The 25,533-nt window shown below is 44.1% G+C and overlaps 2 protein-coding genes across 2 annotated transcripts; one reads left to right on the top strand and one right to left on the bottom strand.

Moving 5' to 3' along the window:
* The first annotated feature begins 2,664 nt into the window (after positions 1-2,664).
* Positions 2,665-3,283, top strand: LOC116968522 (histone H3). Its single transcript, XM_033015289.1, has one exon. The coding sequence runs from the start codon at positions 2,823-2,825 to the stop codon at positions 3,231-3,233; it is 411 nt and encodes a 136-aa protein (XP_032871180.1). The 5' UTR covers positions 2,665-2,822; the 3' UTR covers positions 3,234-3,283.
* Positions 3,284-6,393: 3,110 nt separating this feature from the next.
* Positions 6,394-19,020, bottom strand: LOC116968410 (histone H4-like). Its single transcript, XM_033015186.1, has 2 exons — positions 18,991-19,020; positions 6,394-6,658 (listed from the first exon to the last, which is right to left on the bottom strand). The coding sequence occupies exons 1-2, from the start codon at positions 19,018-19,020 to the stop codon at positions 6,419-6,421; spliced, it is 270 nt and encodes an 89-aa protein (XP_032871077.1). The 3' UTR covers positions 6,394-6,418.
* Positions 19,021-25,533: the final 6,513 nt, after the last annotated feature.

Below are 25,533 nucleotides of genomic sequence, written 5' to 3' on the forward strand. Positions count from 1 at the left end.
GGGCCTCTATTCCATGGATCGCAGGAGGATGAGAGGAAATCCTATATAGCGCTATACAAAATCATGAGAGGAATAGATCGGGTAGATGTACAGAGTCTTTCGCCCAGAGTACGGGAATCGAGGACCAGAGGACGTGGGTTCAAGGTGAAGGGGAAGATATTTAATGGGAATCCAAGAGGTAATTTTTTTCACACAGTGTATGTATGGAGAAAGCTGCTAGAGTAGGTAGTTGAGATTGGGACTATCCCTTCATTTAAGAAACAGTTAGACAGATACATGGATAGGACAGCTTTGGAGGGATATGGACCAAGCGCAGGCAAGTGGGACTACTGTAGCTGGGACATTTTTGGCCGGTGTCGGCGAATTGGGCCAAAGGGCCTGTTTCCACAATGTATCATTCCATGACTATAATATTCCCTGCTCCCTCCCCACAGACCAATTCATAACACTCTGAAAATAAAAAAACGAAATGCAAAATCCAGAAATCTGAACTAAAAATAGAAAACCATAAAAAGATTCAGTGGGTCAGGCAGCATATTATGGAATCATTGTTAGTCAGTGTGGAAATAGGCCTTTCATCCCAACGTTCATGCTGACCAAGGGACTACTTGAGCGAGTCGCATTTGTGTACCCTTGGCCATTTCCTAACGATCTAGCTGTCCAAACGTGCTTCTGTTTTTCCCAACAAGGACATTTCTACATTCAGAGCGACAGAAGGCTGCAGCCCAGAAAGGGGAACTTTGCCCTCCATGTCCATGTCCATCTCTTTTCCTCATCTATATTAATCCCATCTGCCTTCTTTAGGACTGTGGCCTATAGGACCTTCCTATTTAACTGTCTAATTGCCTCAAACACGGTGATGGCACCTGATTCCACCATCTCCTCTGGCAACATGATTCAAGTGTCAACCATCAAAACACAAGTCTGCTCTCTTGTTTTTAATACACATGGAAGGGGGAATAAATTTTGATGATCTCATCTATCAGTAGATATTACAGCCCTATATACTTTCATCTGTTTAATAATCAATCTCCTTCACTGCAGGGAAAACAAAACAAGAATCTGAAATGTTTTCTCACAACTGAATGTCTCCAGTCCAGGCAAGATGCTGGTGAATCACCTCTGCACTCACTCCAACCCAACCACATTCTTCCCATAGTGTGGTGACTAGAACGGTACACAATACTGCAGATGTGGATGAACCAGTGTTAAGTGAAGTTGCAATATAACATACCATTACTTATATTCCTGCCCTAACCTCGGAAGGGAAGCATGCCACAGACCTTCTTCACCAGCCTATCTACTCAATGCAACTTTCATGGAACTGTGTACTTTACTCCATAGGTATGTTGATGCATCGAGGATAAAATATGCCAGACCTCTGCCCACTTACCTAACCTAGATACACTCCATTGTATCCTTAAGTCCCCTTCATGATGTACTTTACAACTTCTCTTTGCATCATCAATGTTCAGTAACCAAATATTCAGTCTTCAGAGGAGTTAGTGACATTACTTGTAAGAAGTTTGGGCCCAGTCCCTGATTGCTGTGACACACCACTAATGTCAGTGGCCAACCAGACAAGGATCAATTTACCGTATGTTCATTCTCTATCAGACAATCTTCGGTTCACTCCAGGTTGTCATCTCCCAAATTTTCCATAAAACCTTTGATCTGAATCTAACCAAATGCCTAATGTATATCAAAAATGCTGGAGAAATTCAGCGGGTGAGGCAGCATCTATGGAGAGAAGGAATGGGCGACGTCTCGGGTCGAGACCCTTCTTCAGACTAATGAAGTACATGACTTCATCAGTCTTCTTCAGACTGCCAGTACATGATCTATCATCTCTGTTTGCTTCGTTGTCACCTTTTCCTAGCTAACAATGATCTATTCTACAACTGCATGCACTTCTTTCTTGAACTGCATCTCACATCTTACCCTTCTTTATCTCTGTGTCTCCCTCTCTCCTGATTCCCAGTCTGAAGAAGTATCTCGACCTGAATCATCACCCATTCCTCTATCCAGAAATGCTGCCTGTCCCACTGAGTTACTTTGGCATTTTGTGTCCATCTTCTGTTCACTTCCCTGAATTTCCCAGATGACATCACTTTGTAGCGGCACCTAGTGGTGAAGCTGTGTATTCACAACCCTCGTCATTGGTCGGGACGGTCACGTGACCGGGGGTACGTTCGCCATGAAACAACCAGTCACTATGTTCTCCACTGTAAACCTGTAGAAGTTAAATCACGTATTTGTTGGCATTCTGGATTTCCCCAATCTTAGAAGTAGAAACATTGATTCACTTTATTTATGAGCTTAGGATCTTTGGTCTGGACTCTGCTAGTAGTGCAATGTCATCGGCAACATCTCGGTCTGTGGGGCGTCTTCCTGTTGCAAAATACCGGGGGCGGAGCTGGAAGATGAGAGACGTCCCTCCTTCTGTCTGTCACTCTGATTCTGCCTTTTCCCCTCCTACCTCTTTCTCTGCATTTTCCCGGCAGGTCGGGGCGCTGCGTATAAAAGAAGACAGCAACAGTCAGCTTGTCACCAAAGATCTTATAGCGCCCCCACCCCCCCCCCCGGTCACAAATCTCTGTATCCCCCCCCCCCCCCCCCGGCCTCAGACCTTCTGAAACAACCGCCTGGTGCTGATAAACCTGCAGCCACTCGCAGGGATGGGACACCGTGAGTGACATCTCTGCTCCATCCATTCAGAGGCTGTGGGCCGGCCCTTCACCAACGCTACAAAAGCGGGTCCCAGAGCCGGCTCCGTCATTCAGTCCCTGTATTTCACACTGTGCTCCCACTGTTGAAGGAGAATGGCCCGGACCAAGCAGACAGCGCGTAAATCGACCGGAGGGAAAGCTCCTCGCAAACAGCTGGCGACCAAAGCGGCGCGGAAGAGCGCTCCAGCCACGGGCGGAGTGAAGAAGCCTCATCGCTACAGACCCGGCACCGTGGCTCTGAGGGAGATCCGGCGCTACCAGAAATCCACCGAGTTGCTCATCCGCAAACTGCCCTTCCAGCGCCTGGTGCGGGAGATCGCTCAGGACTTCAAGACAGACCTGCGCTTCCAGAGCTCGGCCGTCATGGCCCTGCAGGAGGCCAGCGAGGCTTACCTGGTGGGGCTCTTTGAGGACACCAACCTGTGCGCAATCCACGCCAAACGAGTCACCATCATGCCCAAAGACATCCAGCTGGCCCGCCGCATCCGCGGGGAGCGCGCCTAAACTCCACCTCTCCACCAACAACAAACGGCTCTTTTAAGAGCCACTAATCCAGCAGAAGAAAGAGCTGTGGCTTTCTAATGTCCTTTTACATCAATGTTCTCTTCTTTCTGCGGGCTTTTATCTGAATTGATGCCGCAGAGACTGCTGCTGAGTGGAGTCTGACTTCAGTGAGTCAAGTGTAACTGGTTTCGATGTAAATGCCAACACGGCTCATAATGGTGTGTACACGACCAGCCCCTGTTCGCTCTGCGCCCCCTTTTCTCACGCGCTCCGGGTTCAAGGACAACAAACGCCTTTATTACGCACTTTCCACGCGCGCCCCTCAGTCGCTGATCAGTCCTTCCACAGACACTGAGTTACACCATCTCCATAATGATGAGGCCGGTTGGAGGGACAAAGGCGGCGACCACATACTCCAACTCCAAGTAACGACCCACACAGCGCTGACGCTGCTAACGGAAATCTTAATGGCTCTGCTCACGCACGGTCTCACTGAAAGTGTTGTGTTGATATTTGGACACCGCATTGATGCAACTGGTTCGATATTTCATTCGCAGGCGATAGTTCTCATTCTGTTTAATTTGATCAAATTAACCGTCCAAACCACGGTATAATCCAAGACGGCGCTCTGCATTCCTGCCCACTGCATTGAAACCGAAGCTTCACCCAACTTCCCCGTTAGTTTGTCTCAATCTTCATACACTTCTCTCGGTGCTCCGTCCCTTCAGATTGAATTAATTTAAACAAGATGCCTGTGCGTTGTTGCTGCTGCTGTTTTAATTGTGAAGTGACTGACTTTTAGTGACTGCAGTATGTTGTTTTGAACGAGTGAGTCCGGTTTTCTATCCGAGAAACACACGTTAAGAGTACACATTGCTGCGACGGCTCCGAGAGTCATTAGACTATTGAGCTTTATGCAATGAGCGATCTCTAACACGTTCTGTGGATCGCGTTTGTCCCGATAGGTGAGCGGTTTAAAATAGTAAGAACGCATTCCTAGGAATCTCTCACCTTGGAACTAATTCACACTGGATGTGCATTGTAGGTAGTTCAACATAGAATAACTGGGGATGCGGGATACATTATCACACACAGATGTGTCGTTATTTTTTTTCTAAGTCTAAGGTATTGTTGAAAATATATTTTCTTTTTGTGCGGGCTTTTCAAATTTCACTTATTTTGTAGACTGTTATTTTCAGTATTATGTTTACATATTCTGTTGTGCTGCAGCAAGCAAGAATTTCATTGTCCTATCTGGGACACATGACAATAAAACTCTCTTGACTCGTGACAATAGATGCAAGAGAAGGCCATTGGCCTTTTCGAGCCAGCACCGCCATTCAATGTGATCATGGCTGATCATCCCCAATCAGTACTCCGTTCCTGCCTTCTCCCCATATCCCCATGACTCCGCTATCTTTAATAGCTCTATCCAGCTCTCTCCTGAATGTATCCAGAGACGCTGTTGGTGTCTGGTCATTGGAGAAAGAGGCAGCTGTACGATTGGCCTAGTTCATATTCCAAATCAGAAGAAGCGCTGCGCCACCAATGGTAAGCGTCCCATCGCATTCCTCCAGAAGTTACAAGAAGGGCAAGTACAGGAGGATTTCCTCATTCTTTGTGCCCTTTATCCCCGAACAGCTCCGTCACAGAGGACTCTGGGATTTACGGACTGTTCCCAGGGACACATTCAGAGACTGACATCGAGTGCTGCTGGATGGTCATCAACTCGGTGAAAGACGCTGTTGTTCACCACCCAGCAGAGCGAGATGTCCGTCAGGGAATGTTGCCGACTTGCCCGCTGCAGACTGAAGGTGTACGTGCTGAGGGACTCACTGAAGCTCGATGCAGCCAACGCCAAGGCTCTGTGGGGGAGGACCACAGTCTAGGGTCCTTCCGCTGCTGGACATGGGGGGCACGATATGGTGGAGACACATCTCAAAATAATGGAAGGTATCCCACGCCAGGGGGCCACATGAGTGGCACGGGTGGGGGACAAGTTTGAGAAATGTATAGACTGTATTGAACAATTTGTATAGGGAGGTTTCACGGCAGTCGGGTCACGACCCATGACCCTTACTGTTGCTACACTACTCCAAATGGATTACACGCGATGAACTGCAGGTAGGCACTTACCATTGTTTCCAGCGTAGCGGGCCCGTTAAAACCCGCTGAAATTGTCAATTTTTGCGCTGTAAATAATTATGGAAATCGGGATAAGCGTGTGAGACATTTAGCCTACTTCACAATTCCAAAAGTGAGGAGAAATGACAGTAGATAGAAGCGAGAGCTGAAGGGACAACAACAGCCAGAGTGCTTGGCGAACATTGGCCGTTTGCTCACTGCATTTCATCAACTAAGGCATTATTTGTGTTTTTTCTTGATTCCTTTGGCATCTAAAAAGTTTCAGAAGTGATAAATCTGGCTGTAAATTTTTTAAATCGCACATGGTTCCCAAGTGGGTTTTTACATACAAAAAAAACGCATCTGAAGAAAATTTTACAGCCAGATTTATCACTTCTGAGAATTTTTAGATACCAAAGGAATCAAGAAAAAACACAAATACTGCCTTACTTGATGAAATGCAGTGAGCAAACGTGATAATTCCCAATATTTTCAATGTTTACCAAGCAGTTTAGCTGCTGCAGTCCCTTCAGTTTTCGCTTCTCTATACCTTCATTTCGCTTCACGTTTGGAATTCTAAAGTTGGGTACATGTCTCTCACACTTACCCCGACTCCCACAAAATTTTTCAGCGCAAAAATTCAACATTTTGGCGGTTTTTAACAGATAGGAAGTACGCGTTTCTAGCATTAATAACATATACCGGAAGTGACGGATGTCTTCCAGTTGGATTTAGCGGCTCCGTGCGTCGAGCCCTATGACCCGGTGACCTTACGTGCAACCCCCCTATAGCCTCCGAAAATGTCGGATGAATTTTTTTGACATGAGTTTAGACACCACTCCGCAACAGTACAACCGATCACCAATGTAACAAAATGTTCATTTACTGGAACATATTGACTGTTGCAGGATGAAATATAATTAGTTGAAAATCTCATTGGCCCCATTTAACCTTTAATAAATTATAATTAGTCACATCTCGTGGTCACTGCTCCCTCTGTGAGGTTGTGGGCGGCTCTCAGAAGAGCCTTTGTTTTGTGTTGGAATAAAGGAGGTAGTTATTTAGCCACCGAACCCGTAGAGAGTGCGGCCCTGTCGTTTCAGAGCGTACACCACATCCATGGCAGTGACCGTCTTGCGCTTGGCGTGCTCGGTGTAGGTGACCGCGTCCCTGATCACATTCTCCAGGAAAACCTTCAACACCCCGCGGGTCTCCTCGTAGATCAGACCCGAGATCCGCTTGAGTCGTACGGCGGATAGCTGGCTTGGTGATGCCCGGGCACAAACAATCTCCCTGATGTACTAATGGTAAGAGGATCTAGGTTGACGGAGGAACTGAAGGAAATTCACATTAGACTGGAAATGGTGTTGGGTAGACTGAAGGCAGATAAATCCTGATGGTCTGCATCCCAGGGCTTGATGGTCTGCATCCCAGAGCTTGATGGTCTGCATCCCAGGGCCTGATGGTCTGCATCCCAGGGTACTTAAGGAAGTGGCTCTAGAAATTGTAGACGTATTTTCCAATGTTCTGTAGATTCAGGATAAGTTCCTGTGGATTGGAGGGGAGCTAATGTTATCCCTTATTTTAAGGAGGGCGAGAGAGAGAAAACAGGGAATTATAGACCAGTTAGCCAGACATCGGTGGTGAGGAAGATGCCAGAGTCAAATATAAAAGATGAAATAGCGGCACAATTGGATAAGAGTTGCACGATCAATCCGAGTCAGCATGGATTTACGATGGGGAAATCATGCTTGACTAATCTTCTGGAATTTTTTGAGGATGTAACTAGGAAAATGGACAAGGGAGAGTCAGTGATGTAGTGTAACTGGACTTTCAGAAAGCATTTGATAAGGTCCCACATAGGAGATTAGTGGGCAAAATGAGAGCACATGATATTGGGGTAGGGTACAGGCATGGATAGAAAATTGGTTGGCAGACGGGAAACAAAGAGTAGGGATTGAGGGGTCCCTTTCAGAACGGTAGGCAGTGACTAGTGGGGTACCGCAAGGCTCTGTGCTGGGACTGCGGCTATTTAAAATATACATTAATGATTTAGATGAGGGATTAAAAGCAAAATTAGCAAATTTGCAGATGACACAAAGCTGGTTGGCAGTGTGAACTGTGAAGAGATGTAGAGTGACTTGGACAGATTGGGTGAGTGGGCAGATGCAGTTTAATGTGGATAAATGTGAGGTTATCCACTTTGGTGGCAAAAACGGGAAGGCAGATTTTATCTAAATGGAGTCAAGTTGGGAAAAGGGGATGTACAACAGGATCTGGGGGGTCCTTGTTCATGTCAATAAAAGTAAGCATGCAGGTACAGCAGGCTGAAGAAAGCTAATGGCATGTTGGCCTTCGTATCAAGAGGAGTTGAGTATAGGAACAAAGAGGTCCTTGCAGCGCAGGTTCACAAAGTTAATTCCCGGGATGGCGGGATTGTCGTATGTTGATAGAATGGAGTGTCTGGCTTGTATACTCTGGAATTTAGGATGAGAGGGAATCTTATTCAAACCTATAAGATTATTAATGGTTTGGACACGCTAAAGGCATGAAATATGTTCCCGATGTTGGGGGAGTCCAGAACCAGTGGACACAGTTTAAGAATAAGGGGTTTGACAGGCTAGATGCAGGAAGATTGTTCCCGATGTTGGGGAAGTCCAGAACAAGAGGTCACAGTTTAAGGATAAGGGGGAAATCTTTTAGGACCGAGATGAGGAAAACATTTTTCACAGAGAGTGGTGAATCTCTGGAATTCTCTGCCACAGAAGGTAGTTGAGGCCAGTTCATTGGCTATATTTAAGAGGGTTAGATGTGGCCCTTGTGGCTAAAGGGATCAGGGCGTATGGAGAGAAGGCAAGTACAGGATACTGAGTTGGATGATCAGCCATGATCATATTGAATGGCGGTGCAGGCTCGAAGGGCCGAATAGCCTACTCCTGCACCTATTTTCTATGTGTTAATAAGGGGCAAGCCATTTGGAACGGAGATGAGGAAAAACTTTTTCATACAGAGAGTTTTGAGTCTGTGGAATTCTCTGACTCAGAGAGTGGTGGAGGCTGGCTCTCTCGATGCTTTCAACAGAGAGCTAGACAGAGCTCTTAAAGATAACGGAGTCAAGGGTATGGGGAGAAGGCAGGAATGCGGTACTGATTGTGGATAATCAGCCATGAACATTAAAAGGCGGTACTGGCTCGAGGGGCCAAATGGCCTACGCCTGCACCTGTTGTCTATGTCTATTGCCCTGGATGTTATCGCAAAGCAATTTCCGGTGCCGCTTTGCCCTGTCCTTTGCCTCCTTTTCCGCTGCTAGACAAGATGCTGCTTTACTCGAGTCGATGCTCAGTGACAATCTAACTGTTGCTGTCTCCTTTTAAACGCAGCACCCCGACCTGCCAGGGAAATGCAGAGAAAGAGGCGAGGAGGGGAAAAGGGAGAATCAGAGTGACAGATAGAAAGAGGGACGCCTCTCATTTTCTAGCTCTGCCCTCGGTTTTCTGCAACTGCCCATTCTCAACCATCAATCAACAATAGAATTTAAATTTAGCTCCCCCGCTAATCCCTGTGTTGAATTGGTTTAAATAAGGATCTGCAGATGCTGGTTCAGACACAAGATAAGATGTTGGTTCACACAAAGTGCTGGAGTAACCAGCATCTCAGGATAAAAGGGATAGGTGATGTTTTTGCTCGGGACGCTTCTTCAGCCTGAAATTGTGTAGGGGGAGTGGGGAAATTGAGGGTGGGGTGGGGAGGGCATGGAAAGTTGGAGGTGAGAATAGACCGGGTCAAATCAGGGCCGGCAACAATTTACCTTTCCGTCTGGACATTGGAGGAACAGCACCTGATGTTTAGCTTGTGAAGCGGTATGAACAGTGATTCTCTGTGTTTAAATGACTTCTACCAACACTCTCCTCCCTCTCCCTCTGCCCTCATCACCCATTAGTTGTTTAACCAGATCCACAGTTTACCCCATTGTATCCCTCTTGGGATAGCACCATCCTTGGCCACAAGTTTGCAATAAGATCTAGAGCAGTTGGGAAGGTGGGACAAGGAATGACAGATGGAATTTAACTCTGACAAATAAGAGATGTTGTATTTGGTCTATGAAGGATCAGGGGTAGGATTTTTTAAAGTGCATCAAGCAGAATCTTTTTCAGTACATGAATAGTCTCACTAGGGATGGGGCAATGCTGGACCCAATCCCAGGCAATGAGGCTGGGCAAGTGGATAAAGTGTCAGTGTGCAATCACTTTTGGGATAGTGAGAGCAACTCAAAGCTTCAAAGTTGTTACGGAAAAATGAGAAGTATTGTCTGGAACTTAAGTGTCTGAATTGGAGAAAGGACCATTTCATGATCATTACAAAGAACCTGGCAAATGTGGATGGGGAGATGTGACTTGCAGGGAAATGTACATGTACAGGGAAGTTGGAGTTATTTCAGAGTTCATGTCCAATTTGCTCCATTAGGGCAGAAAGTCCAGGGATTCCTGAATCTCGAGGGATGTTGAGGGATTGATTAAATAAATTAAGAAAAGCAGTATAGAGAGATGTGGTTCACATGGACATCAAACAGCCCTGCTGAATTTGAATCAAGGTCTGGACTTGGTTTCATCCATTTGAATGTGCGCAGTATGATTGCTAAAATGGATATGATTCGTATCTGGGCTCATTCAACTGATGCTGATGTTATTGTCATATCTGAAACTTGACTAAACAAAGCAGTTTTAAACAAGGATATCAACATTGACGGCTACAATGAGTATAGGACTAACCGAACCAAGAAGGGCGGAGGGGTCGCAGTCTATGTCCATATAACCATATAACAATTACAGCACGGAAACAGGACATCTCGACCCTTCTAATCCGTGCCGAACACGTATTCTCCCCTAGTCCCATATACCTGCGCTCAGACCATAACCCTCCATTCCTTTCCCGTCCATATAACTATCCAAATTATTTTTAAATTATAAAAACGAACCTGCCTCCACCACCTTCACTGGAAGCTCATTCCACACAGCCACCACTCTCTGAGTAAAGAAGTTCCCCCTCATGTTACCCCTAAACTTCTGTCCCTTAATTCTCAAGTCATGTCCCCTTGTTTGAACCTTCCCTACTCTCAGTGGGAAAAGCTTATCCACGTCAACTCTGTCTATCCCTCTCATCATTTTAAAGACCTCTATCAAGTCCCCCCTTAACCTTCTGCGCTCCAAAGAATAAAGCCCTAACTTGTTCAACCTTTCTCTGTAACTTAGTTGCTAAAACCCAGGCAACATTCTAGTAAATCTCCTCTGTACTCTCTCTATTTTGTTGACATCCTTCCTATAATTAGGCGACCAAAATTGTACCCCATACTCCAGAATTGGCCTCACCAATGCCTTGTACAATTTTAACATTACATCCCAACTTCTATACTCAATGCTCTGATTTATAAAGGCCAGCACACCAAAAGCTTTCTTTACCACCCTATCTACATGAGATTCCACTTTCAGGGAACTGTGCACAGTTATTCCCAGATCCCTCTGTTCACCTGCATTCTTCAATTCCCTACCATTTACCATGTACGTCCTGCCAAGATGTAGCACCTCACACTTATCAGCATTAAACTCCATCTGCCATCTTTCAGTCCACTCCATTCCAACTGGCATAAATCTCTCTGTAGACTTTGAAAATCTACTTCATTATCCACAACCCCACCTATCTTAGTATCATCTGCATACTTACTAATCCAATTTACCACACCATCATCCAGATCATTGATGTACATGACAAACAACAGTGGACCCAACACAGATCCCTGTGGCACCCCACTAGTCACTGGCCTCCAACCTGACAAACAACCATCCACCATTACTCTCTGGCATCTCCCATTCAGCCACTGTTGAATCCATCTTGCTACTCCACCATTAATACCCAACCATTGAACCTTCTTAACCAACCTTCCATGAGGAACCTTGTCAAAGGCCTTACTGAAGTCCATATATACAACATCCACTGCCTTACCCTCATTAATTTCCCGAGTAAGCTCTTCAAAAAATTCAAGAAGATTAGTCAAACATGACCTTCCAGGCACAAATCCATGTTGACTGTTCCTAATCAGACACTGTTTATCCAGATGCTTATATATATTATCTCTAAGTATCCTTTCCATTAATTTGCCCACCACTGACGTCAAACTAACAGGTCTATAATTGCTAGGTTTACTCTTAGACCCCTTTTTAAACAATGGAACAACATGCGCAGTGCGCCAATCCTCCGGCACTATTCCCGTTTCTAATGACATATGAAATATTTCTGTCATAGCCCCTGCTATTTCTACACTAACTTCCCTCAATGTCCTAGGGAATATCCTGTCCGGACCTGGAGACTTATCCACTTTTATATTTCTCAAAAGTGTCAGTACTTCCTCTTCTTTGAATCTCATAGTTTCCATAGCTACTCTACTTGTTTCCCTTACCTCACATAATTCAATATCCTTCTCCTTGGTGAATACCGAAGAAAAGAAATTGTTCAATATCTCCCCCATCTCTTTTGGCTCTGCAGATAGCTGTCCACTCTGACTCTCTAATGGACCAATTTTATCCCTCGTTATCCTTTTGCTATTAATATAGCTGTAGAAACCCTTTGGGTTTACTTTCACCTTACTTGCCAAAGCAACCTCATATCTTCTTTTAGCTTTTCTAATTTCTTTCTTAAGATTCTTTTTACATTCTTTATACTCCTCAAGCACCTCATTTACTCCATGCTGCCTATAATTATTGTAGATCTCCCTCTTTTTCCGAACCAAGTGTCCAATTTCCCTTGAAAACCATGGCTCTTTCCGATTTTTACTATTTCCTTTCAACCGAACAGGGACATAAAGATTCTGTACTCTTAAAATTTCACCTTTAAATGTACTCCATTTCTCTTCCACATCTTTCCCATAAATCAAAAAGTCCCAATTTACTCCTTTTAAATCCTTTCGCATCTCCTCAAAGTTAGCCTTTCTCCAATCAAAAATCTCAACCCTAGGTCCAGTTCTGACCCTCTCCATAATTATATTGAAACTAATGGTATTGTGATCACCGGTCCCGAACTGTTCCCCAACGCATACCTCTGCCACATGACCCGTCTCATTTCCTAACAGGAGGTCCAGCACCGCCCCTTCTCTAGTAGGTACTTCTATGTATTGCTGCAAAAAACTATCCTGCACACATTTTACAAACTCCAACCCATCCAGCCCATTTACAGAATGTGTTTCCCAGTCTATGTGTGGAAAATTGAAATCACCCACGATCACTACCTTGTGCTTACTACTAATATCTGCAATCTCCTTACATATTTGCTCTTCCAATTCTCGCTCCCCATTTGGCGGTCTATAATACACCCCTATAAGTGTTGCTACCCCTTTCCCATTTCTCAGTTCCACCCAAATAGCCTCCCTAGACGAGCCCTCTAATCTATCCTGCCAAAGCACTGCTGTAATATCTTCCCTGATAAGTAATGCAACACCTCCACCTCTTGCCCCATCTAAGTTTCATGTGAAGATCCGTCTCTCTACATCAGTGAGTAAGCAATTTGAACTTCTGGCTCTTGACATGGAAATCTCAAAAACTCTCCACATCACTGTCGTCGGTTGCTATAGGCCACCTTCAGCTATCAGCTGCACCTTACCATCTTTAATGGAGCTTTTATCCGGGTTGAACTTTAATGAAATTGTCCTTATTGGTGACCTAAACTGGAACTGGCTGCTACCAGCATCAGATGATTTTAAAGCATTTTGTGATTCGTTTAATTTCTTTCAGATTGTTGACAGTCCTACTAGACCTAATCTGAAATGTCCGGAAAAATCTTCTTTAATTGATCTTATCTTAACTAATGTTCCTCATAAATATTCTGCTGCTTCTGTTTTTGCAAATGACATCAGTGACCACTGTGTCATTGCAACAGTAAGAAATAGAAAAGTTCCTAAAACGGGACATCATAAAGCGGGACATGAAACATTTTGTGGAGCAAGCATTTTTTCATGACCTGTTTCTCTTTGGCTGGGAGAAAATTAATGTAATTCCTGATGTTGAAAATGCCTGGAAATTCTTTTATGATGGGTTTTATTGAAATTGTTAACAAGCACGCTCCTATTAGGAAGTATAGAATAAGGGGCTGGGATAATGCATGGTTCACGTCAGAGTTATCCATTTTACTCCATGAGCGCAATGTGGCATGGTCTAAAGCCAGGAGTACTGGTCTTGGATCAGACTGGTTGCTCTTTAGGCAGCTGCGAAATGCAAGCACAGTTGCAATTAGAAAAGCCAAAGCTGATCATTTCCTTACTGAAACTTCAAATAACCTAAACAATCCGTTGAAATTCTGGAAAACCATTAAATCAATAACTGGAAATAAAAATGTTATTGAGCTACCTCCATGCAATGCCAAAGACTCTACCCAAATTTATGAAAAGGCTGACATGCTTGGTTGTTTTAATGAGCATTTCATTGCCTCTGGTTCACTTTTCAACTCTCAAAACACAGCTCAAGGCTCCTCTGCTTGCTCTGATAGTAGTTGTTTTTTTGAGGGACAAGCCTTTACTTTTGACGCTGTTACACTTTCAGAGGTGCATAAAGCCCTGAGATGTTTAGACACAAAGAAATCGGCAGGTCCAGACAACCTTGAGCCTTACTTCCTAAAGTTAGCCGCTGATTTTATTGCATTGCCTCTGACTTATCTTTTTAATCTATCCCTGGAGACAAACGAAATTCCCCTTATTTGGAAATCTGCCTTTGTTCTCCCACTGTTAAAAGGGGGGGACCCCATTGTGCTAAACAACTATAGGCCCATCTCCAAACTCTGTTTTAATTAAGGTGCTGGAATCCATTGTAAACCAACAACTGAAGGACTTTTTATCAACTAACAGTATTTTATCTGAATTTCAATCTGGTTTTAGGAAAAAATATAGTACGTCAACAGCTGCTTTAAAAGTAGTAAATAATTTTATTGAATTTTTAGACAATAAGCAACACTGTGCAGCCCTTTTTGTTGACCTATCAAAGGCTTTCGATACTGTGGATCATGCCTTATTGTTACAAAGACTATGCAGCATCGGTTTGTCTGATCAAGCTGTCTGTTGGTTTAAAAACTATCTATCAGGCAGATCCCAGTGTGTGCGAGCAGAAGGTATTACTTCTAGCTCTCTTAATGTGTCCAAGGGTGTGCTACAGGGATCGGTTCTAGGACCTTTATTATTTACTATTTATATTAATAGTCTAGATCATAAAGCTCCGAACGCAAATTTTCACTTTTATGCTGACGACACAGTGATATATTGCTCTGCGTCTACCCCAAATCAGGCTCTCTGTCAGCTCCAAACTGCTTTTAACACTGTGCAACGTAACCTGTGTGATTTAAAACTTGTTTTAAATGCTGACAAGACAAAGCTCATGCTGTTCACTAAAGCTAAATCAAAGCCCTCGGACCTCCCTCCTATCACCACTTTGCAGGGCTCTGTGGTTGAATCTGTGTCTCAATATAAATATCTGGGAATTATAATTGACGATTCTCTCTCTTTTAAACCTCATATCCAGCAACTTGTGAAAAAACAAAAGATAAAATTAGGTTTTTACTTTAGAAACAAATCTTGTTTTTCTTTTGAAGCCAAAAAAAGACTTGTTGCTGCAACGTTTATGTCTGTGTTGGACTATGGTGATGTTTTATATATGAATGCATCTTCAAAATGCCTACAGTCTTTGGACACGGTCTACCACGGAGCACTGAGATTTGTTACTAATTTTAAAACCCTCACGCACCACTGCACTTTGTATGCTCAAGTTGGATGGTTTGCCCTGTCCACCCGCAGACTCCATCATTGGCATATCCTTATTTATAAGACTATCCTCGGTGTTCTTCCTTCATACCTGCAGAAGTATGTAATTCGAAAAAGCACAGGAACTTATCAGCTCCGCTCTGAGGACTTGTTCTTACTAACTGTACCTAAAGTCCGTACTGAACTGGGGAAAAGGGCATTTAGTTATGCTGCTCCCTTCGCATGGAACCAGCTGCAGAATGAAGTGAAACTTAAGGAGCTGGTTTCTATAAACAGATTTAAATCCCTTCTTAATGATGTTGAAGCGGGCTCTTCTGTCTGTACATGCTTTGTTTGATGATGTTCTGACTGTGACTCTATTTATATGTTCTCTGTTGTTTTTAAATTATTGTCTGTAACTGTGGAACTGTGCTGCTGCCTGTCTTGGCCAGGACTCTCTTGTAAAAGAGATTTTTAATCTCAATGAGACTTCTCCTGGTTAAATAAAGGTTAAATAAATAAATAAATAAAAACAACCTTTGGCAAGGTCCCACGCAGAGACTTCATGAATAGAGAGAGGGAGCTGGGGGGAGAAGGTGGTAGTTGTGAAATAAATTCAGGAGGGAAAGAGGAATCAAGAAAATTAGTGGCAGCTCAGATCAAGGAAAATCTCAGGAAGATTGCTAAATAGATTAAGAGCAAAAGTGTTACCAGGGAAAGAATCAGGCCTGTTTGTTCTCTTATAATTCATTGTGGCTGGAGATTTTAAGTGTTAATTGAATTTCTCGAGATCACTCACATATCTTAACAGGCCGAAAGGTGGATAATTCCCCAGGACTGATGAAAACTATACCAGGCTGCTTTATTGGGCATGGAGATGATTACGGGGATATTTATATCTTTACTGGCCACAGCTGAGATGCTGAGTGACTGGAAGACAACAAATGACGCACCTTTATTCAGGAAGGGCAACAGGGATAAGCCAGACAATAACAAGATAGTTAGTCTAGGGGCACTTGTGTGGGATTTCTTAGAAAACGCTTTGAGTGACGGGAATAATCTGCTTTTGGAAAGGCAGGGATTGTTCAGATAACACTGATTTGTTGGTGGGAGATCCAATCTGACGAATGTAATTGAGATTTATGAAAAAGTAACTAAATATATTGATAATGGCTCTTTGGTAGATGTGGTTCACATGGACCTCAGACAGGCCTACACAGAAGGCCGGTCCAAAACATTAGACCCATGGTATTCAAAGTAATGTGGCCATAAGTATCCAAAAGTAGCTTGGTGATAAGAGATGGATGGTGATGTTAGAAGGTTACCTTTCTGATTGAAATCCTGTCAGCAGTGGTGTACCACAGGGATCAGTGCTGGGTCTCTTGCTATTTGCCATCTTATTTAACAATTCAGATGCGAATACAGGAGGTATGGTTGACAGGTTTACAGATAACACAAGAACTGCTGTGAGGAGTGCAGTCTTGGACTATAGAATGATATGGATCAGCTGGTAAATTGACAAATGGAACAAAGTCCTGATTATTGTGAGGTGAAGCATTTTGCAGGGTTAAACAAGAGTCAGATGTACCATGGGCTGAGGAGATATTGTGGAACAGAGAGATGTTGATGGACATGCAAAATACTCCTGAACGTGGCGGCACAGTTAGGATGGGTGGTGAAGAAGGCCAGTGGGATATTTGTCTTTATTGGTCAGAGCACACGTCTTACAAGAACCTTTTAAAACTTTGGTGAGGACACAGCTGGAACAATGTGGACTTCTCTGGTGCCATATTGTAGGAAGGACAAGATTACACTGGAGAGGAGATTCACCAGGATGTATCCTGAGGGGCAATCATTCAGTTATATGGAGAGACTGGATAGGCTGTGCTTGATTTCCTTGGAGCAGTGGAGACTGACCAGGTTAAGACGTATAAGATTGTGTGTGGTCATTGTATACTCCTACGTGGTTTAACTTTCAAAATGCATCACTACACACTTGTCCAAATTAAGTTACATTGCCATTCCCATGCCCGCTTTCCCAGTTGATCAGTATTCAGTTGTAAACTTAGATACCCCTCTTCACTCTCCACTCTACCACTAACTGTGGAGTAATCTGTAAACTTTATGCCACTTATTTATGTAAATATACATGACACGCAACAGCAACTAACACTGATCCCTGCAGCATCTAAAAAGAGAAGAACATAGAACATCGCAGGAACAGGCCCAAATGAATCCGACTATGGGTGCTGTCTATACGGAGTTTGTCCGTTCTCCACATGACCGTGTGGGTTTTCTGCGGGATTTCGGTTTCCTCCCACTCTCCAAAGACGTACAGGTATGTAGGTTATTGGCTTGTCTTGGTGTAAGTATAAATTGTCCCTCGTGTGTGTAGGATAGTGTTAATGTGCGGGGATTGCTGGTCGGTGCAGACTCGGTGGGCTGAAGGGCCTGTTTCCACTCTGTATCTATAAACTAAACTAAACAAACACAATGCCAAGTTTAATTAATCCCCTCTGCCTGCATGTGATTCATATCCCTCTATATCCATGTGTCTATCCAAAGCCTCTCAAATGCCACTATTCTATCTGCCAGCACATTCCAGACAACACATTCCAGGCATCCTGCCCCCCCGTGTAAATCAGTGGTCACACACATCTCTTTTAAACTTTGTGTCTCAAACCCAAAAGCTAAGCCATCTCGTTTTTGACAATTTCAGCCAGAGAAAAAGGATCAGACTATCCACACGATATATGCCCTCCTAATTCTATCTACTTCTACCTCAGGCTCCAGTGAAAACAATCCAATTTTATGCAACCTTGCCTTATAGCAAATGCCGTCTAATCCAGGCAACATTCTGTTAAACATATTCTGCACTCTCTCCAACATTCCTGTAATGGACAATACACCAAGGCTGCAACTTGGCTTCCTGACCCTTTTACGCAATACACCGACTGACAAAGTACATTTTACTTCGGAGTCACGTGAGTGACTACGTGAAGAAGACCCCGTCCGTGCGCATGGGCGTCATATTGTCGTTCACATGGCAGATGCACCGGTCTGACAAGCATGTCGCCTGCTTGCCAGCGGTAAGTTAAACTAAGAAGGTAAGGTTTTTATTTCAGACCTTTTCTTAGATTTCGTGCAGGAACCTCTGTTATAGAGGTTTCCTGCCGGTACATTGCGAGGCTGACGAGGGAACCAGTATAGCTGGTAAGTCGGGTCTGCAATTGTTAATGTTTTAAGAAATTGCTGATTTGCAGTGCCAGAGACCCGGGTAATTACGGGTACTTTTTAAATTAAAACGTTATTCTCAGAGGAGTGGATTCCTCTGGAGGCTCCGTTTAAAGAACGGATAGACCTGTTGCCGTGAGGGTTCCCCTCCGGTAATAGAGATAGATGGTGGGGTTCCCCGAGATAGTGGGGTAAAACCGTTTAGACGGCTAACCCTAATACCGGCAGGGTTTCCCTCCGGTAATAGAGATAGATGTGGGGTTCCCCGATATGGCGAGGTAAAACCCATTAGATGGTCAGCCCCAGTACCGGCAGGGTTACCCTCCGGTAAAATATACAGATGCTGGGGTTCCTAGGGTAGGGAAATCCAGTAGCAATATGGTTTCCAGACTACAGTGGTCCCCAGGATATGGGTTCAAAACTAAACCTCAAAGGTCAGCATTCGTGCTGGGAGGGTTCCCCTCCAGTAAGTTATAAAAATCTTTTGAAGTTGGTTAGGAGAATAATAATGGAGAAGATACTCCATCTAGACACACTAGGAAGTGTGTCAGCGTGGCTGCACCTTTGGAACAGGGCTGCTTATTTGAATGCCTAGTCTATGGCAGCGTGGGCCTATGTGAGAGCCCGCACCAGCAGCGCCTTGGAACAGAGCTGCTTCATGCCTAGTATGGCAGCATGGGCCTATGGGAGAGCCCGCGCCGGCAGCACCTTGGAACAGGGCTGTTTGACGCCTAGTATATGGCAGCGTGGGTCTATGGTACAGCCCGCACCAGCAGCGCCTTGGAACAGGGCTGCTTGAAGCTTAGTCTATGGCAGCGTGGGCCTATGGGAGAGCTAGTGCCAGCAGCACCTTGAGATAGGGCTGTTTGATGTATAGTCTATGGCAGCGCAGGCCTATAGGAGTGCCCACGCCAGCAGCACCTTGAGATAGGGCTGCTTAAAAATGCATGCATAGTCTATGGCAGCGCAGGCCTATGGGAGAGCCAGCGCCAGCAGCATCTTTGGACAGGGCTGTTTCATTGTTGATGCCTAGGCTAAAGACAGCGTTGGCCTATAGGAGAGCCAGCACCAGCAGTGCCTTATAACAGGGCTGCTTTAAATGCATGCTTATTCTATGGTGGTATAGGCTTATGTTAGAGCCAGCACCAGCAGCTGTTTTATGTTTCCCTCTAGGGGAAGGAGCAAGGGTTTATGGAAAAGCCCGTGCCAGTAGCACCTTGTAATAGGGCTACTTAATGTGTCTCTTTTATAGAGCAGGGAGCATGCCGGGTCAGTACAAATCTGATGCAGAGTTTGAGGTTGAGCTATGGAGCATATCCAAGGGACAGGGCATGTGTCTAAAGTACCATGCCTGGCACAAAGGTTGTCATCCAACACATGCAGTGAACACCGCTCAGGCATTAAAGACAGCCGCTAAATCTACTATTCAGGTAAAACCCATTTAACAGAGAAAACCAGGAGGACAAAGCACAAGCTGTTGGACCAGTCAAGGTCAACAACGGGCAAAACCTCATTTGCATCAGCAGTAAGCGCTTCACTGAAGCTGGAGGCAGCATTAATGCAGCCAGAAGCTCCATATATTCTGCAACTAAAGAACTTACAAGTTGGTAAGATTTATACTTGATTGCACAATTCACGAATGATTAAAATATAATCATCTCCTTAGATGCATCTAACCATGTAAAGAAGGTTGGAATTGGGCCAGAATTGTGTTTAAGGCAGGCTCATTATTATGGCCAGGATTGCCTTCAAAACAGGCCTGGTAAAATGGCCAGAGTTGTTTGCAACGCAGGTCGGGGCTAGAGACCGTCTCGAAAATTGGGCCAGATGTAAGGAGTGGCCTGGTCATTATGAAAAATGGCTAATTAACAACTGATTTTATAAGGTGTTCCCATTTACAGGGATCGTTTGGAGTCTCAAACTATTTAAGAGGTTGGGCTCTTCTATACAGTTAAATTCAGTTGTTACTAAATAGACTGGTTGGCCATTGGATTTTAGCTTTAGCTTTAGCTATTAATTGGCCGATGACGCAGCTCTGGGAAACATATTACAGTTATAGAAATCTGTAATAGCCCTGTGGTTAGTATCAGCCGCTAGTCATTAGACTAATTGGCAATATATAGCTGTGATTCAGCTGTGCAAGTGGGAAAATTGACATCATGTTAAATGGCAAATTCTAAAAGTGCCATGTAAATCATGGTTAATATACTGACACTATTACTACTGCTGCTGCTGATAAATTCATTTCACTTGCACCTATGTGCAACGTGAGGAATAAAACTGTATTATATTGCATTGTATTGTATTGTACTAGCTGAAGCTACCAAAGCCACTATGATGTACAAACAGTATGAAGCATTATTCTAGCAGTTGGTCAGAAAATATTACAGTAATATGGCCTAACGTAGGATATTGCAAAGGTCATCTCCAGTTTGGATGTGGAGGAGATTTGCATGATTATCAATTCTTGAGCTATTTGTATAACTATTTATAGATCCTACATGCATTCGATGGGAAGAGTGATTGAGCAAATAAGCTTATTCTGCGTCTTCAATTTCAGGTTGATACACTATGATGGTGGCATATGTTGGTCACATGGGTGCAATCAAGTAAAAATAAAATAACCTGTAGTGGTTTAACTAATTTTGTTTGCCACAGGTGTATTATCAAGTACAGATCATGACAACACAGAATGGGTATTGGATCACACAGTATTGATGATTTGGGTTCAATGGAACACCGTATACTGATATGTTGCTGTCATGCTTATTTACAGGTTGGGGGAAAAAAAAAAAAAATATGCGGCATAAGAATGGCAAAAAATACATTCTCCCTACAAGGAGGAGGAATGGTTTATTTTCTTCCATTTTGCCTGGCCAGTCGGGTCTTCAAGTAAAGTCATCAAGATCCCGCTTTAGATTTCCTACTGTCTGATTGGTCTATGCAGCTTAAATTCCCAATTGTCGGGGATAATAAGACAACCTTATAAGAGGCTATGGCTAGGGAAATCAGCCGTTGCATGTTAAAATCAATTTATGCTCTGCAGTATCTGAATTAGACTGCCCTACGGCTGGAGTTGGCACACTTACCCAAGTATGGGTTCACTCCAAAGTGCTGATAGTGGCGGCTGTCAATCTACTCAACAACGTACCTCGGTGACTGCCAATCACGCCCCCCCCCCCCGGACACTTATTATTATTTATTCAAATAATTTGCTATGTCGCTCTTCCAGGGAGATGCTAAATGCATTTCGTTGTCTCTGTACTGTACACTGACAATGACAATTAAAATTGAATCTGAATCTGATATAGCACCAAAAAGCAGTACATTTCTTTGCAGGAAATGGGAAGTGTTGTTTAATGCTAATGTTCCATTTAAAATGGTACAGACTATGGACGTTTTGGAGTTTATTGTTAATTGGTCTTTTGACAATAATTTAAGTGATAAGGCCATTAATTGTGTCAATGTGTTTCCCATCATATTTACTGTAGCAAATGGGACTTACTCTGTTGGTTCAACTCGGATATCAAGTTTGTAAAGATATCTTTAACAAAAAGTTCCCAGGACAACAACAAGACAGTAAGGGACAAAGATCTTATAGCGGAGCAAGATAGGCTACTCCTGCGAAATGTAATGGACTGACGTGTAGTATGCTATGGAGGGGATCATGGGCATTTTTCCACGCCCATTTTAGTAACCTGAGCCTACCTGACCCGACCCGACTCGCAGTGTAATCAATGTTGTGGGGCTCGAAGTCATTCGAGCGCATTATTCTTGCTCACCTCAAAACCAGCACTTCCTCCAACTTGGACCCACACCAATTCGCATACAGAGCCAATAGGTCAGTGGAAGACACAGTCAATCTGGCCATTCATCACACTCTGCAACACCTGGAAACCGCCAACACGTACGCCCGCATCCTGTTCATGGACTTCAGTTCGGCATTTAACTCCATCAACCCGGTTAAACTCTTCCATAAATTAACGGACATGAACATCGACCCCTGCATCTGTCACTGGATCTACAGCTTCCTTTGGAACAGACAACAGAGGGTGAAGATACATAACACAATATCTCACCCCCTGCACCTCAGCACAGGAGCCCCTCAGGGCTGCGTCTTGTCACCCTGGTTATTCTCACTCTACACAAACCAATTCACATCCCAGCATAGTTCAGTTAAAATTTATAAATACGCAGATGACACAACCATCATAGGTCTCATCTCGAACAATAATGAAACAGAATACCGCACTCAAACACACAAAGCAGTCACTTGGTGCACAGATAATAACCTCTTACTCAACACATCAAAAACTCACGAACTCATCATTGATCTCAGACGTAAGGCACAACCCAAGACCCCCCTAATCATCTCAGGCGAACCCATATCCACCACTGACTCATTCAAATTTCTTGGCACTCACATAAGCAATAACCTCAAATGGAAAATCAATTCAAATCACATCTACAAAAAAGCCAACCAAAGACTCTTCTTCCTCCGCCAGCTCAAGAAGTTTAGAGTAAGGAAACACCTCCTAATCAAATTCTACACAGCCATCATCCAAAGCATGCTCACTTCATCAATTACAGTCTGGTTCAGCAGTTTAGACACTCACTCCCGTAATAAATTACAACGCATAGTTAACAAAGCAACCAAAATCATCAGCACTCCCCTTCCATCAATAGAATCACTCCATCACAAACGGTCTGTGTCAAGGGTGAAGAAAATCATCTCTGATCCCTCCCACCCAGCTCACCACATCTTCCACCTGCTGCCATCAGGAAGGCGCTACAGCTCACTGCCCGCCAAGACATCTCGATTTAAAAACAGTTTTTACCCACACGCAATCCGAATTCTGAACACACTATGATAACAGCACATATCCTCCCCATGCATGTACTGTATATTGTATGATGTTGTGTTTTATGTTATGTTTGACGGGAATCAGCCTACCTTGTAACATCCTGTACTGAACCTGAATTCCACCAGCTTGACTGTGTGGTCATTAAATAATCTAATCTAACAGTTTGTGTGGGTTAGATTCATAAATCTGTCAGTTCATACTTCTTGTCAACAATAACATTTGATTCTGGTAATTGTCTCTTTTAATGTTTTTTCAATCATTTCTTTTTAAATGGTTCACAAGCAGTGTTTGAGTTGATTTTGTAGTATCCGGAACCGACCCGACTCGCAGGGTGATTGACATTGCGGAACATTTTGTGCGTGATATAGGGTTAGATTCAAAATTCTGTTAGTTCATAATTCTGTTAATTCTTGTTAAAGAATAAAATGTTTATAAACACACATACATGAAAATTATATAAATGTATATAATCATATAACACACACAATTATATTTCTTCTGATCCAATAATGAACTTTATTTCAGACTAGACAAGGGACATTAAATAAGAAACATTGTAAATAAGAAACATTGTAAACCTCCCCGCAACTTCACACACACTAGGCCTTATCCCCCCCCGGCACTCCCTCGCCTGCCCCCTCACTACAATGTCTCCCCCCCTCCTATGCCCCTCTCCCTCTCCCGTTGCCCCGGGCCCCACACTCCCTCTCCCCGCACTCTCTCTCCCCGCTGCCCCGCACTCTCTCTCCCCGCTGCACCGGGCCACGCACTCTCTCTCCCCGCTGCCCCGCACTCCTTCTCCCCGCTGCCCCGGGCCCCGCACTCTATCTCCCCGCTGCCCCGGGCCCCGCACTCCTTCTCCTCGCTGCCCCGGGCCCCGCACTCTCTCTCCCCACTGCCCCAGGCCCCGCACTCCTTCTCCCCGCCAAAGATCATAGAGGAGCAAGATAGACCACTCCTCGAAAAACGCGTAGTATCACGTGTGTGATTGTCGACGCCATTTTATTGAGCATTTTTTTGGGCTTCCCCCATACTGTCATGGCGTCCTCATGTAAATCTTCACCTCATTGCTCCGCTATCAATTGTTCTAATCGTAAATCTAAACGACCAGACCTGTCATTCTTTAGGTTCCCCGATAAAAAAGAAAAGTAAGAAAATATTATTATTATTTTTTGTCGATATTCTGTGGTGAAAATGTTATTTTCTGTTCTCCCATCAATGGCCATTGGGAAACTAGGTTTGTCGGTACATTAGAAAGTTAGTAGACTTATTTTTAATAGATCTTTACTTACCACTATAATAAAGACAATTTTAACACTCCTGTACGTTTTTGGTTTTGTTCTTTGGGTGCAATGGTGGGCCGGGGGGTTCGGCGGTGGCGGCCGCAATCAAAGGTACGAGAGGAGCTCTGCTCTATAATCTTTGGTCGGAATGGGACGGCTGCACGTTATAATGTGCTATCGTTCCACTCCCTCTCCCCCTTCTCCCTCTCTCCCCTTCTCCCTCTCCCCCCTTTTCCCCTTCTCCCTCTCCCCCTTCTCCCTCTCCCCCCTTTTCCCCTTCTCCCTCTCCCCCCTTCTCCCCCCTTTTCCCCTTCTCCCTCTCCCCCCTTTTCCCCTTCTCCCTCTCCCCCCTTCTCCCTCTCCCCCCTTTTCCCCTTCTCCCTCTCCCCCTTCTCCCTCTCTTCTCTCGATCTCTCTCTCCCCTCTCGATCTCTCTCTCCCTCTCCCTCTCTTCTCTCGATCTCTCTCTCTCTCCCTATCTTCTCTCGATCTCCTTCCCTTCCCTCTCTCCCTCCCTTCCCTCTCTCCCTCCCTTACCTCTTCGTGAGAGTTGGCAGCTCTGCTATGCCTTGGGTCCAAAAGAGGATAGAAAGAAAATACTTAATGGTCTTTGTAAGAAGATTTTAATAAGCTCTTCTACATTTTAGGTAAATTGACATATTAGAGGCAAAAAGCATCTTCAATATACAGGTCTCTCCACACAACTGAAAACAATTGCATTTAAGTGATATATCATCCATTGTTCAGGCATGTAGTTATGATCATCTTTTTTCTTATTAGTTAATCCTAAATGATATCTCCTGTAATTTCAGATTTCAACAGTGGGTCCAGAATACTCGTCGACAAGATCTCCTGCACCGAACTGCAGAGTATTTGTCAAATAACTGCCGTCTTATGTATATTGTGTGAAATTGTGATTTGTTAACTGCACAAAACTAATGCAAATGGCGATATATTTATTATTGTATCTACGTTGGACATTTTGCTCTTTGGTGTCAGAACGCGGGGTGGGAGATTGCAACCTT

Source organism: Amblyraja radiata, chromosome 45 (assembly GCF_010909765.2).
Source record: "Amblyraja radiata isolate CabotCenter1 chromosome 45, sAmbRad1.1.pri, whole genome shotgun sequence".
NCBI classification, from domain to species: domain Eukaryota; kingdom Metazoa; phylum Chordata; class Chondrichthyes; order Rajiformes; family Rajidae; genus Amblyraja; species Amblyraja radiata.

Excerpts from the sequence above, each read along its gene's own strand:
- LOC116968522 (XM_033015289.1), top strand. The coding sequence starts at position 2,823 with ATGGCCCGGACCAAGCAGACAGCGCGTAAATCGACCGGAGGGAAAGCT.
- LOC116968410 (XM_033015186.1), bottom strand. The coding sequence starts at position 19,020 with ATGAAGCAGCTCTGTTCCAAGGCGCTGCTG. Across the intron at positions 6,659-18,990 it reads TCTGTTCCAAGGCGCTGCTG|TACATCAGGGAGATTGTTTG; the intron begins GTGCGGGCTCTC and ends TCTTACCATTAG.